At 41.9% G+C, this 14,317-nt stretch overlaps 1 protein-coding gene across 5 annotated transcripts; it reads left to right on the forward strand.

Annotated features, from left to right (window-relative positions):
* The first annotated feature begins 1,985 nt into the window (after positions 1 to 1,985).
* Positions 1,986 to 11,230, forward strand: Cbln2 (cerebellin 2 precursor). Of its 5 annotated transcripts, XM_029547234.1 has the most exons (5): positions 1,986 to 2,412; positions 2,914 to 2,958; positions 4,086 to 4,606; positions 7,414 to 7,533; positions 7,727 to 8,736. In XM_029547234.1, the coding sequence occupies exons 3-5, from the start codon at positions 4,250 to 4,252 to the stop codon at positions 7,922 to 7,924; spliced, it is 675 nt and encodes a 224-aa protein (XP_029403094.1). In that variant the 5' UTR covers positions 1,986 to 2,412; positions 2,914 to 2,958; positions 4,086 to 4,249; the 3' UTR covers positions 7,925 to 8,736. The 5 variants fall into 5 exon arrangements, with proteins under 5 accessions (XP_029403094.1, XP_029403093.1, XP_021070243.1 ...); XM_029547233.1 differs by lacking the exon at positions 2,914 to 2,958 and having other exon boundaries at positions 7,727 to 11,230; XM_021214584.2 differs by lacking the exon at positions 2,914 to 2,958 and having other exon boundaries at positions 1,986 to 2,382; positions 7,727 to 11,230.
* Positions 11,231 to 14,317: the final 3,087 nt, after the last annotated feature.

The raw sequence follows: 14,317 nt of genomic DNA on the forward strand, positions 1-14,317 counted from the left end.
AAGACCAAGGAGCCTCTCTTCCCAGTGATGGCCGATTAGGCCATCTTCTGCTACATATGCAGCTAGAGACACAAGCTCAGGGGGTACTGGTTAGTTCACATTACAATACTTTCCCATTAGCTGTGTGTGATGTCTGTCTCTGGCTCAGGGTGCTGGTTATAGGCATTGTGCTGTCTGCTACATAAGAAGCAAAGGTCACGGTGCAGTCACAAACATTCATGCTGTTTCACTTCAGAGAACTGAGTTTACTGTCCGTATTCTGATAATAACAATGATTACTAATAACGGAAACATGGAGCACGATATGCAATCATTTAAATATTCACAGCAGTTTTCCGTTTTAGTTCCATGCTCTGGATGTGTTTGTTTGTTTATTTGTTTGTTTATTCTAAACATGCTTACAAGCTAAAGAAAATCTACCTCCTAACCAAAGATCTGGTAGGTGGAAGTACCGATTGGTGGATCAATAAATCATCCACTTTTCTGTCAATCTGATTCATTCCACAATTTCCAGTTTCCTTGTTAAACAAAAGACTCAAGCTGAGAGTCATACATAGTTTTTATTTCGTTCCATAAGGATACTTGGTTTCACACCATATCCTAGTTCAGCATGTAAAGGTTTCCTTAATATGTTGTTTACATACTGCCATCACCACACATAACCGTGGTTTTCTTTTGCTTTTGTTTTATTTTGTTGTTTGCCTCGAAGGTGGTAAGTTGGTTCTGGTGTTTATGTGAGTCAAATGTCTCAAAGGACCGAAGGAACTGCTTAATTAAACAATTACTTAAAGATTTTAGATGTGTGCAAGGCTTGTTTCTGCTGTGCTTGCTCTCATGTTGGTTCTTTTCTGTTGTGTTCTTTTATCCTCTGTTGCCAGGTTTGAATCCAATTCCGTCTTCATGATGGCACGGTACAATCATCCTTCCATGGCAGAGACAATCAAATTCGGATGACATTAGAGTAAAATAACTCTAAAGTAAGATTGCACGCTCTCCGCTGAGTTAAACTCACAAATGACTGTAAGAAGTGGCTGCTGTGCCTTTTACAAGCCTCCCAGTGATGCAGAGCATGGTACCTGCAAGCTACAATTTCCAGTGACTGTGCTGTAGCGCTGGCAGATTCTTAAGTTGTTTGATAGTCTGTGATGCTCTGCATGTTATGTGAAGCAGAATGCATTTGTCTCTAACGCTCCCTCAAACACTACAATACCCCGATATCCATGGGGAACCTTTGGCCTCAACTAAACTTATGCTGTGGGTTTCATTTGGGCTCACCCCACCCCTCCTTTCTATTGAGCCGATTGGACATGCACGGTATTTTCAGTGCTTAGGCCTTCCATCCTAGAACAGTCATGAAAGAGCCAATAAAAAGGATCGTCCAAAGCTCTTATCTAAGAAGACACGTCTCATAAGGCAGAAGCAGGACGACTGAAATATTCAAAGGGAGGAGAGATAGGTGTGCTGACTTCTGGGAATCAAGACAGGAACATACTGTGCTCCGTTGAGCTACATGGGCTCATTCGGATTTTTTTTTTTTTTCCACCAGCCTACCAGAAAGGCAAACTGTCTAGGACAGAGCAAAATCTTTGTAGTGGTGCTTTAAAAATTCCATATGTAAAAGCTGCCTTGCTTTTGTTCAGTGTCTGCTGTGTGAGTGGTAATAGCCCAAGATAACACACCAAGGCATACATCCTCTTGGCAGTTACATGTTAGAGGAATAGAGTTAAAAACACCCAGCATGACTGCCGTAAACTGGAAGGAGAAAGAATATTGAAAGACAACCTTGTTGCATTTTTCGTAGGAACTTTAGCTCCTGCTTTAGCTGGGGTGAAGGAAAAAAAAATTCCTCAAGCCTCACCTTTGTCCCTGGGTACTCCCCCACACTGAGTAGGCTAGTTCGCAGCCTGAGGCCGGCAGGCTCCAGCGCCCGTAGGTGGCGCCCCTCGTCCGTGCTTGCGCATCTCCCGGCTCTCCAGGCGCAGCTCGGAACCCCGCGTGTCTCCCCGGGTCTTTAGAGCCCAGAGACTGCGTTTTAATAAATACGAGTGGTGCCAACGCGCTCCACCAGCCCCGGGGTTCAGAGCAGCAGACACATAAACCCCAGGCAGGAAGAGCCGCTTTAATCTCTGCCAAAAGCTGACATTTCACTAACCGGAGATTTTGGAATCGCAGTTCTAAAAACATTAAATTACCGAGGCTTTTCCTCTCTTAAGAAAATACTTTTCCTTTTTTTTTTTTTTTTTTTTAAGTACCCTCTCCTCTTTAAAATTATGAATGTGGACACTCCGTTCAAGATCAAGACTTGGAGGGAATTTGGAAAAGAAAAAGAATCTGGAAGAAGAAACACGGCTGGTGCTTCGGAGGGCGCCTAGTTTTAAGAAGGTACCTAAGAGGACTGTCTTAGATGTCTAGGTGAGAGACGGACATCTGGGCTTGGCAACGTGCTAGGGGGAAGTCACAGGGGAATCCACAGGGCTGTGGATTCTAGCACGGAGGGAGCGAGGAGTCCTTAGTTGCCGGCTCCGAGCCGATCTTTCTGGAGACTGGAGCAGAGGCGGGGACCCAGGGATCCTGTTAATGAGGTTCAGGATAGGTGCACTGACTGGGGAACTATTCCGTCCGGGAGGAGGCAAATTGCGCGCCTTGGTGCGGTGCGGCTCCTGACTTCGGCGGGACTCAACCTGAGCGGTTAGCAAGTAGGTTCCAGGCACCGTCGTGCGCTGAGCAGCGCTCGGTGTGGGGCTCTCTGGGCTCTCGGGGCCGGGGCGTGGTGTGCTTGCGGAGCTGGTTCGGACCGAGAGGAGAGGAGGCAGGGCGGGGCGGAGCAGTTATTGGCCAGGCGCTGGGAGAAGGGTCGTGCTCCGAGGTGTCCTCCTCCCGCTAGCTCCCGCCTGCCTCATTTTCTCTAAGCAGAACAACTTCTCCGACATCGGTACTCACCCATCATGGACATTCCAGGTAATCCACCCAACCCCTGAGCTCCGAGATCCGTTTCCTAGTTGCCTTTTTGCATTGCATCACCGGGACCTTGAGTAAGAGGAGAGACCGTGGCTGAGTGTGTGTGTTTGGGGGCTGGGGGTCTGTTATTCGCGTGAGAGCGGTAGACGGGGTATTTATCGAAACGCAACTTCTCTTTTCTTAGAAAGAACATTGGAAAGAGTTTGGAGAGTGTGGGCGACAAGGGGCGGGTTCTTTCTGGTTGTGTCCCTGTGTTGAGTGTTGGAATGGCCTCTCTGGTTTAGCTGAAGAAGAGGGGACAGGGTAAAAGTGCAAACCCGTGTAAGTTAACAGACAGCTACAGAAGAGGGGAATCGAAGTCCAGAGATCAGAGCCTGCAAATGTGTAAAATCCGGAGATCCGGGTGCTAGAATCGGCTCTTCGTCTTTGCCAGAGAGAGGATTGCAGCAGGCTCTCCTTGGGGTTCACCAGTGGCTGCGGGGACATTGGAAGTGGGTGTTAGAATTTCGCTCCTCACCCACCCCCATCCCTCCGTTCCCTGTTTCTGTCCTTTCCTTTTTATTCTTAATCTCATCCGCCCAAGAAGCTGCCTGGGGTTTGTTTGGGGGGATGGTGGTGTTGGGGGTAGGCAGAGTATTTTTATTCGAAACGGGCTGCTTAAAAATTACTTCCTGGATAAAAGAAAGGGATAAAGGGGGAAGAAAAGGAAAGGAAGGGTTTCTTTCTGTGGCTATCCAGAAAGCCGTTGAAATGAAGCTGTCTAAGCATCTTTTTGCTTGCTAGCTTGTTTGTTTGTTTTTCCCTTGACTGCATTTAATTCCTCTAGAAGTCTTGGGCTGAGTAGGCAGGGAACAGTAGTGACGACAGTCTTAGAGGTCCCCAATCCTGTTTACACCCTTCTACAGAATTGCAGCCAGAATCCCGGGCTCCAGGAGCGCATTGTTCAAGTATCTGTTGGGATATGCTGACCAGTGCTCCAGAGCTTTCTCGGATCCATTATTTCTCATCTGGAATGAGGATAGCTTTCGGGAGCCAAGTGAATGGTCATTTGGAAGGGACTGGAGAGTACTATGCACTTGTCCCCCTTCTACCTGCCTGCTTAAGTGTTGGGTTCTTTGCCCTGACAGGTCCGCAGGTGCCTTCCTTCTGAGAATCATTTGGCCTTGACCATCTGAGGCGAGAACCCAGCCCAGAGAAAGCTACTACTCTAGCCCTGCGCGTTCCTGTGCGCACCCAGGCAGCCCTCCGGCTTCTGCGGGCCTTGACGTTCACAGGGCGCCCCCCAGCCCAGATGCCCGCGCCTCCCCAGGGCCCCAGAGGGCCGCTGCTGAGCATGCCCGGGCGCCGGGGGGCGCTGCGTGAGCCAGCCGACTTTGGCTCCAGCCTGGGGGCGGTGCTGGCCCTGCTGTTGCTGCTGCTGCCCGCCTGCTGCCCGGTAAGGGCTCAGAACGACACGGAGCCCATCGTGCTAGAGGGCAAGTGCCTGGTAGTGTGCGATTCCAGCCCGTCGGGGGATGGCGCCGTCACTTCTTCCCTGGGCATTTCTGTGCGCTCAGGCAGTGCCAAGGTGGCCTTCTCCGCTACTCGGAGCACCAACCACGAGCCGTCAGAGATGAGCAACCGTACCATGACCATCTACTTCGACCAGGTCAGCGGCTAAACTGCCCACCCGCCGATAAGTGGAGGACTGGCCAGGGTATCGGGCTGGCAAGGGCTTCCTACATATTCAGGAGGAACACCAGACTGGTTTTCCCACCTCTCCCTTGCCCTTACATTGCTCTTTTTACTACTATACTTTCCTGGACGCCCCCTCGAACACATTGTAGAGTTTTGATTTTAAATACCAGCTTTCCTGGCGCGGGTTACTGCGAGCCCTGTAAGGCTCTCCGCTTTCTACGGGTCTGGTAAAGCTGAAATAAGAAATGCATTTCCCTGAAAGAAACCTAGTGCAGTGTGCTTTCCCTTTTGCCAAGGGCAAGGCTGTGTTTGTGGTAAACAATCTGCAGACACCAGGAGGAGAGGGCTTCCTTTTAAAGATTCTGCATTTAATAGACTCCTTACTTAAAAAGGTGTCCGACAAAGGACTGGACCACCTTATATTTGGGACCTAGTGACATGAAGATTAAAATAAGTGGGGAATAGTGTGTAAAGGAACAGAAATGTTTCTCTGTGAATACACCAGAATAAAGTGGCCATATATCTGCTACGGTCAGTAAGTGAAACTTACTGCAAGGTGTCCATACAGTATGTCCAAATATAAATGCACAGTATGACTTTGAAAACTTAACAAGACAAAGGCCTGTGATTTAAATGTCTTTAAGCCATTTAATTTCTGGCCTATGAGCTGAGCAGCCAAGAATTAGGGAGATGACTATGTAAATGTTTCTCTGGGTGGTGACTTTAATGTCACTATGTACTCTCCCCTTGTGGTTCCTATTAGTCTTCAGAAATTGAAAAGGTGGTAGTGATCTTCATACTTTTCTCCAATCAGTTAATGCTCCTGCTAATGGGGCTTTGTGTAAAATTGAGTCCTGAAACTTCACTAGACATAGGTAGAAGTTCCCTTTGGCTTTCCCTCTGTCCAGCAACCAGCTTCTAAACCCGTTTACAGCCAATGCACACAATTGATCTCTCAAAACTCGAGCATTTGAAGGTTTAGGGAAGTTCTCTAATACAAAAACATTTAATTTCATTAATTCCAAATAAGACAATATGACAATAGCATATATAGTTCATATTCTTTTTTACCCGGTGTTATTGCGCTGCTGTTATTTTTCAATGTGGTTTCCAACACATATTCTTTACAGCCTTTTTAGATACAGTGATTTGTGGGGTTGTCAGGAAAGTTTGGATACATGATCAGTAGTAGGAATCTGGTTTTATAGATGAATTAACTTTTTCCGGTTCCTGTTAAGTTGTCAGTGAGGGAGAGACCCTCTGCTCGGGACCTGGTTGGGTGTCTTTTCATCTGCAATAAAACCTTAAATAAACCTATTTCCAGAATTTAAAATCCACATTAAGAGACGGAAATGGAGAGAGGAGTCAAGGCTGCGGAAAGGGCATGCAAGGGATTGCTTCATTCTCTAGTGAAGCACCCTGGGGAGCAGTGGACACAGACATCAGGGGTGCTTTGTCCTCAAAGATGGAGCAGAGTGTGCATGTGAGCCTCCTACTCTGGAGGGGGCTAAGTGATGCTCGCAGCCAGGTGAAGATGCAGAGTGTTCTCCAAGCCACACTGGCTGATGTTACTGACAACAATCCAGTTTGCCCTGGTAGACAGGGTAGTTCATCTATACAACTTTGTAAAATTAACAGCCCAAAGCACTGGAGCTGAAGTTTATTTTCTGATCAGGTAAAAGACAGTCCAGAGTTTTAGTGTAGCTAGCTCTTTATTTTGTAAGCATAAAACACCAGCAGGCCGATTTATTATTTTACAGAGTTGAATTTTTTTCCCCTGGAGGAGAGATGGAAACCGAATGCAGACAAAGTAGCCAGATTGTATTTTGAAGAGAAAGGGAGTGAGATGGGGAGCATGGTGCTTCTCATTCCCCTGCTTACTCCTGTCATTTGAGGAAGACTACCTGTAGGGCCACATAGTCCTCTGCTGGAAGCCAATGGGGTTAGTTTTCTTTCTGCCTGTGGGGATTCCCTTACTTTGGACAAGGAATGTCCAAGTTACCAGTTCAGTGATCTTTGTCCGTTCGAGCTTTTTTACGTGATCCCCCCCCCCCCTCATTCAGCCAACAAAGTAAGCACTGCTTAGCAGGGAATGAATTTTAACAAGGCAGCAGCCAGTGCTTCCTAACAAAACTCATCATTGAACACTAATTATGAGGCGCCTAGAGGTTGGAGCCCACCGGACAGGGAAACCTTAGACAAGCCATTTGTTCCTGGAGCCTAGGGAGTTAATACCACACCTTACTCCTCCTCATGTGAAATCCTGGAAGGGTCTGGTCTGCTGCTCCGTTATCTTTTCTCTCTCTGTTCCATACAAAGTTTTATGCATTAAACATAGCATCAGGCTGATGTCACAGGAGACACCACCCCAAACAACAACAACAACAAAACAAAAAGAGGATGGATTGACAAGTTGTTCCTTGACTTCACTGTCTCCTATTGCTTTCTTTACACCCTGCATAATATCACATGAAAATTTCTTCTGTTTGAATGTATAATTAAAATACACTTCCAGAATCCTTATTAATTAGAAGCCATGAGAATACCTTTTGAATACTTTTCTGCTATTTTATGTTATTTTTATTTTATTCTTTAAAAAAATGATGCTTGATGCTTCTTGTATTGTTTGTGTAAAGCTGTGGACTTGGTGGTACCTATTCTCAATACCAATAAATCAACTCCCTTGCTATCAACCAACTGAAACTATGGAGAAAATACAAGCTGAGAAAGGACATGCTGTGTAGGTACCTCAGAATGATGTTCCCTCTTCTTTTTCAGGTCTTAGTAAACATTGGCAACCACTTTGACCTTGCCTCCAGTATATTTGTAGCACCAAGAAAGGGAATTTATAGCTTCAGCTTTCACGTGGTCAAAGTGTACAACAGACAAACTATCCAGGTGAGTAGGTTTAAAAGCAGAACCCTTGAATAGACAGGGGGTTGGCCTCTGAGCCAGATGAAAGTCTGCTCTTTCAGGTTCCAAGTGTGTGGGTTCCAAAAGTTAGATGGGGGTGACAACCCTTAGGGGGAGAAGAGAACAGGATGTGGGGCTGAGGTGGTCTCTAACCTGCTGAGTCTTCTCTGCCTTATAGGTCAGCTTAATGCAGAATGGCTACCCGGTGATCTCTGCATTTGCTGGAGACCAGGATGTTACCAGGGAAGCAGCCAGCAATGGTGTTCTGCTGCTCATGGAAAGAGAAGACAAAGTTCATCTCAAACTGGAGAGAGGCAACCTCATGGGAGGCTGGAAATACTCCACATTCTCGGGCTTCTTGGTCTTTCCTCTATAGACTCAGAGCCACCAGGATGGTGGGAAGGTTTTGATCAGGACCCAGGGATCTGCCCCCCCCCATAACACCTTGAACTTGTCTGGATAGGATGGCTTGGGCCCACCTCCTTCAGATAATTGCTATAGAAGAATGACTGTCTTCTAAAGCTGCAGTATTTTCTTTGACTATTGACAATTCCTCGGGAACCTGGCCTCTAATTAGTTTTAGAAGACAAGGTCTTAAGGAGAAATGAAATTATTGATTTGAGCAATTTGTACCTGTGATTGTAAAGTCGATATCGGATTTTATTGTTGGAACCATTGACTTAACTTCTCTTGTTTGTACGTTGTATCTTGTCCTGATGACATAGATGCTGCTGACCCTCAGATGGATTGCACGCTTCAGTCAGGGCTTAAATCAAGAGCCCAGCAAAGAACCACCTACCAGACAGTCCTTGACCTGTGTTCTGTGTGTGTGTAGCCTTAAGAAAAGAATGGCTTCATTTTCATTCTGTAGCTTTTCCCTAGGGTCTTGGGGGTATTGGGAGGGAGCTGGGTATTGGGAACCTGTCGAAAAGTGCTTTATCCCGAGAAGCAAATTTTGCACGATTGGACTGCAGTTTTTGTTTTGTACCGTCTGTGGTTTTCTTTTTTCCTCTGGAAGCTTTCCTTTCCTTCCTCAGGTTTCGCCCCTCAAACCTACTTAGTTTTCATGCAGAGAGAAAAAAAACAAAACAAGACAACAAAACTTATGCCCAGTCCTTGTATGAGACCAAACAAAACAGAACAAAATCTGCACACTTTGTTTTGGATAAAGGAAACCAGGAAAAAAAAGTCTATATTTCAAAGTAAGGACAGCGAACAGACCATCCTGCATAACCTCCCCTGGAGTCTCTCTCAATGCATCTTCAAACTTGCAACGTGGATTTTACTTTATTTTTTAATTTGTACTCTGGGATCCCTTAGTAACCTGGCATTGCTCATTGCTCATGAATCCCTTAACAATGGCGGAGCTGACGCAGCCTAATCCTCTCTTTGCTTTTCCTCTGGATATGTCTCAGTAGTGAGTTAGATCTGCCTCTGAGTGGCCACACAATTTCAAGATGCTTCAAAGAAACAGGACCAGTGCCTCTTCCTGGAGATCTTCCTTTGATCTGTCAAGGAGAGGGTTGTGTTGACTGATACTCTGTGGATGAACATCTGGCCAGAAGCCACCTGGACTGGAAATCTCAGCAGTTAAAGGTACTGGCTGCTGTACCCCATGGGTGGTTTATTCAAACCCTGCTTCTTTTGGCATCTTGTGCAACAACACTATTAAGTAGCAACTGAGAGACCTGGTGCAGTATTTGTGTGCCAAGGAAACGTCACTAATCCCAAAGCAATCAAAGATGTGACCTCAAACTGGATGTTAATTTGTCCTTTGTGTAACAATGTAACCAAAATATTGATGATAAAACTCATAATTTAAGATTCAGAATAAATGGATTTGATGTCTGTCTTGTTCTGGTCCTTCCTCATCGTCTCTCAAAATGATGGGGAAGTATAGGTCAAGTACTAAGGAACTGGAGATATTAAATTTACATTGTGATTCTTTATAAAAGACACACACACAAATACTGATGCAGCTATAGGTCTCTGGGGGTGAATTGTTCAGTTAGATATATTCAGCTCATACTTACGTATTTTTCAAAGAGGAAAGGTTGGAGGAGAGAGAAATGGACAGAACTAAGGTTTAAGAGGTGGGCCGTAAGCTTTTATCATACACTGTCTTAAACATCTCACAAGCATTATCCCCACAGGTCAGACAGTCACAAGAATTAGCAAAGACTCAAACCTTTGAGAAGGCTCATGTGTTTCCAACTTGTGTATGGGGATGAACTTCATGGACATAAGGCAAGTGTAGGAGACCTGTATCATTCCAGGTGGATTAAAGGCCTCAGCTTTTCTGTCCTTAAATTAACAAGAAAGTAGGATGGAATTAAATGGATGTTTTCTTGTGAGGAGAGAAAATCAACCAAAAAGCATTTGGGGGTACTCTACCTCCTACTTGGAGCATATTTCTCAGTGAACTGTTCATTAATGCTGGGAACATAAACAGGAGGCAGATGGAGTGTGTCCCTTGTGTTTTGTTATTCTTAGATATTTTAATTCTCTTTCCCTCATTTCCTTAACTTCACACTCAATTTACAATATGTAAGAAACCTCATTTCAAGACAAGGCTACACTGGAGAGATCAGGAGATTTAAGAGCCATTGTTATTAATATTTTCACCCTTTAATAATATATAATACACATATTTCATTGTATTTATATCTTTATTGTGTACAGGTTGGCACTGGGTAACACTGTCTCATAAATAACTTATTAAATTGACCAATCTTAATGTATTTTGGGAGTTTATTCTCTATTAGAAAACCAGCTTCCTCCTGCTGGTCGTTCTCTTAGCTTTCTTTCTCTGTCAATGTGAATGCCAGAAAGTACATCAGTACACAGCCATCCTGGTGATGTTCTGAGGTTGCTTGACATCTTTTGCCTCATCTGCCTGGTTCATACCCTATAGAAATTATGTAGATTTGTTGCTTGCTTGAGAAATAAAACTAAGCTAAAGCAAATTATATTGAATATCAGAAGAGTTACAAAATACATCAAGTAAAACAAGATCTTTGCTGAAAATTTCTTTTGCTTGTGATAGCCTTGAGAAATATGACACTCCCAGATAGCCCATAGGAAACATGTATATCAGATAAAAAAAAAAAAAAAAGATGTGCTTTTTGTTTCTTTGTTTGTTCTTGTATTAAGAAGAATGACCTAATATTTCTAAACTGAGCTCAACATACCTGACTGCTAGCCTCAGTGTTTGTATCTGTAGTCAATTGATATCAGACTCCAAATAGTCAGTCTATCCCATGAGGCTGTTGAAAGGACCTCTCGGAAGTGTTTGTGGAATGAATAGGAGTTCAGGGTAATAGGCAGAATTTTTACAATTGAGAGGGTGCTTTTAAAAAAACAGATATTTAAATGTGCAGTTGTAAAGATAACTTAAAATAAATATCTAACAGAAAAGTGATTGTGTATGAAAATGTATTTCAAAACTCTCAAAAGACGATTTAAGCTATATAATACTATGCTAACATTCCCTAAATATAATTTTGAGGGATACAATAATACAAAAATCCATATATTTTAATTTAATTGCATTTTCATGTATGGTATTTGTCTGTCCTTTACAGTTCATGCTCTCCCTCTTCTTCCAGTGTATACTGCCAAATCTTATGAAAATATATACTGATGATAGTCTTTACATAAGCGACATAGAAAAACATTATCATTGCTAACATAAACTTTTTAAATCTTAGCTTTCTTTCACTTATGAATGTTAACCATATTATTCTGTAAATATCTTTCAAAAAAGTACTTATTACTTTACTTAAAATATATTATCAGTTGATACATAACCCTCATAGCTGATTTCCAGGCCCTGAAAGATTGTATTTACCATCTGGTATTTTGTACTCTAGTACTTTTGTTATGTTTTCATGTGCAACAGAGATAATCTACATTTTTATAGTATGTGCTTTCTGTAACTGCTCATATTAAGGCTGATGAAGGAAAAAAGCTATTAAATACTAACATGAAAACTCACAGACCCTGTATAGGGATTTTAAAGATTTATTTATTTGCTTGGAGAAGAAACAGTGAATAAAATCTTATTGAGTTTAGAAAAACTTTAAAGTATATAAAACAAAACAAGACCATTGCTGAAATTTGAGTTATCAGTCACATTTTTGTAATAACCAAGAAACTACATTGGCCACCTACTCAGTAAGTGTTATGTACCAAAGATACTGTTGTGTTTGAACACTGTAACATATACACTTGATATTTTAGCTTTGATATAATAGAAATATATGGATTCGCTAGATTTCCCAGGGATCTGGAAATATGGAAGAGAAGCATTGACAAATTGCCTTCTGCAAGAAAAACAAAATAGTGTTGTTACATCATGCTTCCTCTGTAGCAAAAAGAGCAAAGACCTTTCTATCAATTGTTTGGCCATATTTTCTATTTGCTGTTAATAAAATAGTGTGTTTATATTTCCACAACATAAGAAGTATATGGCAATCTAGTGAATCTAGTGACAATATGCAAATGAAGGAAAAACTCATGATATTTTTGTGAAGGTGTAAATATAGAAACATGTTGCATTGGGTGATTCTAAATGGTGATCTGTGCACTGTGTGAGTGTGCTTCTAAGATGTGTCAGGATAGTAAGTACAGAACTGAAGTGAGTTTTGCCTGCTTGCCTTATTTACATGAAAATTTCCTTATCATTGATAGTGCTACTATTAATAGGATATAAAAATATATTTTTAAAATTTAAGGGTAAAACCTATAAATTCTCTAGAGAATTTTAATGTCAATTTTCTTAGCATTCAATGGGGACATACATCAAACACACTGAAGTAAGTTAACATACAAATGCCATATTGGTTAAAAAACTTCTATTTTCTTGTATTTAATAACTTGACATCCAGTGAGCTGATGAGCCATACACATTAATTAAGACTGTCTATTAGCCGAGCATTTTAGACATTTTTGTAGACAAAAATTCACCAACAATTATGCTTGCTGCTTTGTTGTTGGAGACTATTTAAAAAAATCATAAAACACACACATACATTAAATTCTGCTTTATATTACAGGTATCCATGATGTAAGTCCACAGCACTTCTTCACAAAACATAAAAGTAATGTAATAGGATTTGCAAGATTTTGAGAGAAAAAAAAATAAGCCATCTTGTTATGTCTTAAGTTCTATATACTAATATTATATCAAAATATGGAGTCAGAAAATGAAATCTCCTTACACTTCCAAACTCAACAGGATTGCTTGTGAATCTTAAGGATGAAAGCCACACACGACTTTGTCTTCTGCAGATAACAGGAGTTATGTGCTATCTTCCTAGGTGCATTGTGGTGTGTCTCCCCATCTCTGAGACCATTTAAGTGTCTGCAGGCTCATGTATCATCATCTTCACTTGCTTGCCCACATGCACTCAGTGTGTAGTGGAAATGAACTAATTGACAACTTAATTCAGAAAAGAAATCTTCATTCCCTGTTTTTAATGGCTACCACAGGACTCCCCAGGGTTCGAGTGCTGCGCTGAATTCCAGCTAGTTTAACAAATGGGAGCTCCTTGTTAATGAACCAGGAGAATCTTGCAGCCATGCCTTAGTCTTTATGACTGTTCCATTCCATGCTTCAGGACTGCTTATTATCATGTTTGATTTAATGTCAGGTTCAAGGAGATCCTGAATTAGAAGACCTTGCCAAGCCTTTGGAATGTTGAGCTACTATTCTGATCTTCTTAACTGTTTTATGTTCATTTAAAAATATTTATACCAATTTCTTTGGCTGCCAGGATACCCTGAAATATAGAATGTCCTTTAATCTCTTTATACTGTGCTTAAGATATAAGCATCTATTGTGATTCTGGATACATATTTATTATAAAATATACTGATAGATATAATAAAATTATTGTAATTCTAAGTTAATTAAATGAAAGTTAGCAAATCCTTACTTTTAAAATACCCTTCACTACAGGAGTTTTATAAGGATCTTAAATATCCCTGAGACATTCGCGTCATCTATGAATCATTTGTCTTTAAACTTTTAATTTATTTTTCATTATCTACAACTGTTAGTTCATAAGTACCCCCTTCCAGAAAATGGTTTATTACTGAAAGAAAACTTTAGGTCATGGAAATATGGTGATGTCATTTCTTTGTTTTCCTATGGCCATACATCATGGTAAACCTTTTGTTTTGGAACTTTAAACTTCAATGCTGAGAATAATTGTATTATTTATAGAAACAATCTGGTCATTAGGGAATAGGGTATAGATATTTACTTTATCATCCCACAATATGTACCAACGATTTCTTCATGGTTGGAAAGTGTGCTGACAGGTGATAAAAGGAGAATAGGCACTCAGTGAGGACTACAAATTATATCATCAGAATGGAGAAGTTAAACTAACAGTGAGCTGGAGAAACAGTGGGAGTGCGGGGAACCCTAAAAAGTCAAATACATGTTTACAGAAATAAATGATGCAATTTAGGTTTTCACTTATGAAGAGGTGACAATGACTTTAGTGAAGATCGTCCTGTGGCTCTGATCCCACAGCTACAAACTCCTAGATTGGCTCTCCACCACATGGTGGGCAAAATGGGGACTGGACAAACCTACAACAGAATAGGGCTCATTCAATAATCCTGACAGCATCACAGTTAGTGCAGGAAGTACAGGGGACTTCTATCACTTTACCACAAGAAAATAAAACATTAAGAGGTACTTAATGCTCTCTTATTTCTTCTTGTCACCTATTTTTGGGTAAAACAAGAATCTCAT

The sequence above is a fragment of the Mus pahari genome, chromosome 15, assembly GCF_900095145.1.
Source record: "Mus pahari chromosome 15, PAHARI_EIJ_v1.1, whole genome shotgun sequence".
In the NCBI taxonomy this organism is placed as follows: domain Eukaryota; kingdom Metazoa; phylum Chordata; class Mammalia; order Rodentia; family Muridae; genus Mus; species Mus pahari.

What these genes read in the sequence shown, in the direction of transcription:
- Cbln2 (XM_029547233.1), top strand. Translation starts at nt 4,250, where the DNA reads ATGCCCGCGCCTCCCCAGGGCCCCAGAGGGCCGCTGCTGAGCATGCCC. An exon ending in TGACCATCTACTTCGACCAG is followed by an intron (nt 4,607 to 7,413) that starts GTCAGCGGCTAA and finishes CTTCTTTTTCAG; the next exon opens with GTCTTAGTAAACATTGGCAA. An exon ending in ACAACAGACAAACTATCCAG is followed by an intron (nt 7,534 to 7,726) that starts GTGAGTAGGTTT and finishes TCTGCCTTATAG; the next exon opens with GTCAGCTTAATGCAGAATGG.